This window comes from Cladophialophora immunda (assembly GCF_000835495.1).
Source record: "Cladophialophora immunda strain CBS 83496 unplaced genomic scaffold supercont1.85, whole genome shotgun sequence".
NCBI classification, from domain to species: domain Eukaryota; kingdom Fungi; phylum Ascomycota; class Eurotiomycetes; order Chaetothyriales; family Herpotrichiellaceae; genus Cladophialophora; species Cladophialophora immunda.
In genome coordinates this window covers 1-2,553 of record NW_015622625.1, presented here as the reverse complement: position 1 = coordinate 2,553, position 2,553 = coordinate 1, and the positions used below count along the sequence as shown (strand labels likewise).

At 53.7% G+C, this 2,553-nt stretch overlaps 1 protein-coding gene across 5 annotated transcripts; it reads left to right on the top strand.

Annotated features, from left to right (window-relative positions):
- The first annotated feature begins 203 nt into the window (after positions 1-203).
- On the top strand, positions 204-2,498 carry PV07_12720. Of its 5 annotated transcripts, XM_016400277.1 has the most exons (5): positions 204-561; positions 613-679; positions 749-763; positions 821-1,266; positions 1,372-2,498. In XM_016400277.1, the coding sequence occupies exons 1-5, from the start codon at positions 484-486 to the stop codon at positions 2,380-2,382; spliced, it is 1,617 nt and encodes a 538-aa protein (XP_016242077.1). In that variant the 5' UTR covers positions 204-483; the 3' UTR covers positions 2,383-2,498. The 5 variants fall into 5 exon arrangements, with proteins under 5 accessions (XP_016242077.1, XP_016242078.1, XP_016242076.1 ...); XM_016400278.1 differs by lacking the exon at positions 749-763; XM_016400276.1 differs by having other exon boundaries at positions 613-763.
- Positions 2,499-2,553: the final 55 nt, after the last annotated feature.

Below are 2,553 nucleotides of genomic sequence, written 5' to 3'. Positions count from 1 at the left end.
CAACGAGTTGGCCTTCTCCTTCACCACCGCACTCATCTCGCAACCAAGAGGAGCCGAAATCAAGTTCTGATGACAACAATCAACAGCCAAGATTCCCAGGTTGCCACCCATCTTAAAGGTGTGCATCGATAATCGACCAAGATTATTCAGATCGAAGCAAGTCTATTCGGCTCAACTTTTCTGGCTTTGACGTCGCCAAGACTCTTATCATCTTGCACGTGATGACAATAATTTTACTCACTGCTTTCAGCGGTCAGAGATACCTTTGATGATGTTTGTGGCCAAATACCGCTGTCTTTTCTGTCTCTTGAAGAACCTCCTAGATATTCCCTCCCCCCATACGTTATCGAGTTGCTGAACCATGTTGGGATTCTCTCGCTCGCAATAAAGTCCACTTCTTGCCATACAACAAATTACAACGCTGCGGCCGTTCATTCTTGTAGCAGACCCCGTCGAGCAGACAAGAAATTTTGACCAGCTTCAATGGACCAAATTGCTACACTATGGCGGCTTGGTCCCCTCAAAATATTGTGTTATCTGCTGGGGTTCCTCATCCTCTATGTGAGTCAATCCCCCTAAAGCGGCCTCAGTCTTACGTAGGCTACTCCAAAGGTTCTGTCGGTGTGCTTCTACCGGCTCACATTGCACCCGCTGGCGAGGATACCCGGCCCCTTTCTCAGTAAGTTGACAGACTGGTCCATCGTACTCCAAGCATCCAGCGGAAGTCGACACATCCTGACGTGGAAAGAGCACAAGGAGTACGGTGAGGCGAAAGCTAGTAGTCTTTGTCTTTGTCCACATCTCATGACCGCATTGACAGGGACCATCGTCCGTATCGGGCCCAACACCTTGTCATTCAACACCGCCAGTGCCCTCAAGGCCATTTACGCCAGTCGCCACGTCAACTTGCAAAAGGCCCCCTGGTACCTCACCATCGACGCCGGATCCGGGGCGGCCAGCGTGCATTCGGAAATCGACAGAGATCGACATGCCTTTCGAAGACGGGTCTTAGATCAAGCAGTCTCTGATTTGGCCGAGCAGCCTATCCTCGACAAGATCAAGACGTGGGTAGGATACCTAGGCTCCGAGTCCAAGGCCAACGAACAAGACTGGTCTGAACCGACGGATATGAAGGATTGGTGCAACTGGCTGAGTTTCGACATAATGGGCGAGCTCACATTCGGCCAGAGCTTTGGCTGTGTCGATAAGGGCGAATACAGATTTGTCTCGGATGTCGTCCTGAATGCTACTAAGTTCGTTTACGTGGTGAGTACGGGGTACAAGTCACAAGCAGGCGCCCTCACCGCCGGCCCCCGTTTACGTGCTCGGCGTTGAAAGTTACTGCTAATGGCAAGCACTGTGTTGATTTAGGCCGGCTTTTGGCCCTTCATCTCTCTGGTCCGCCCTCTCCTTGGAACCAAATGGGCGTCTTTGTTGTTTGCTAAGAAAGCTCACGAATATGAAGCGTACATCCGGTACGCCAATTCCATGATGGAGAGGCGTATCGGGGCGGAGAAGAACCCAACTCAAACACTAGACGGGACGCCCACCACGAGAAGGAAAGATTTCGTCCACCACCTCCTCCACGCGCGCGACCCGCAAACGGACAAAGGGCTTACTTTGTCCGAATTGCACGCCGATTCGGCCTTGCTCATCCACGCCGGCTCCGACACCACGGCTCTCACGCTCAGCGCGGCCATCTTTTACCTAGTGCACCACCCTCTGGTGCTGGCCACGCTGCAAGGTCTCGTGCGAACCACGTTTCCGACTCTCGATTCCATCCGCGCCGGCTCCGAGTTACTTTCGCTGCCCTACCTCCGTGCCTGTATTGACGAGACTATGCGTCTGGCCCCGCCCGTCCCCTCGCATCTCCCGCGTGAAGTCTTGGCTGGCGGGATCGAAATCGACGGATCATTTTTCCCTGAGGGTACTATCGTCGGCGTAGCGCCATGGTCCATTCACCACAACGCGGTATATTTCCCGGACCCGTTTAAGTATAATCCGGATAGATGGATGGCGGCGTCGGACGCGGACACCGACAACGGGGAAGACGGACGAAAGGCTGGAACCGTGCTCGCCCGCTCTGCATTTTGTCCTTTTGGGGTTGGCTCGCGCGGCTGCGCGGGAAAGCGTCTCGCGTATCTGGAGGTGAGCCTCGCACTCGCGACGTTCTTGTGGGTATACGATGTGAGGTTGTACAGCAGTACTGCTAGTAATACCACTCGAAGGAGTGGTCCTGGCGAGGGGAAATCTGCGAAGAAACACGCCGATGTCAGGGATCGGACGGATCTGTATCAGTTGTGGGATCACTTCGTGGCGGATCGCGAGGGGCCAGTGGTGCAATTGAAGAGGGCGAATGTTTCACTGGGAGAGACGGAGTGAAGAGGAGAGCGACAGTGGCGTAGACTAGGAGAGTGAGAGAGAAGTGCATATGGGGAGATGTTGTAGGTTACCGGTAGTAGTCCTAGGCATTTATTTAGATGACATGACACACCAATGATCCAGTTGTTCTTCTCCGGGGAGAGGATTGGTTTGAAACAGCCAATCCACCCC

Coding starts and splice junctions, on each gene's coding strand:
- PV07_12720 (XM_016400275.1), top strand. CDS start 484: ATGGACCAAATTGCTACACTATGGCGGCTTGGTCCCCTCAAAATATTG. Junction 562..612: donor TGGGGTTCCTCATCCTCTAT/GTGAGTCAATCC, acceptor GCTACTCCAAAG/GTTCTGTCGGTGTGCTTCTA. Junction 1,267..1,371: donor CTACTAAGTTCGTTTACGTG/GTGAGTACGGGG, acceptor GTGTTGATTTAG/GCCGGCTTTTGGCCCTTCAT.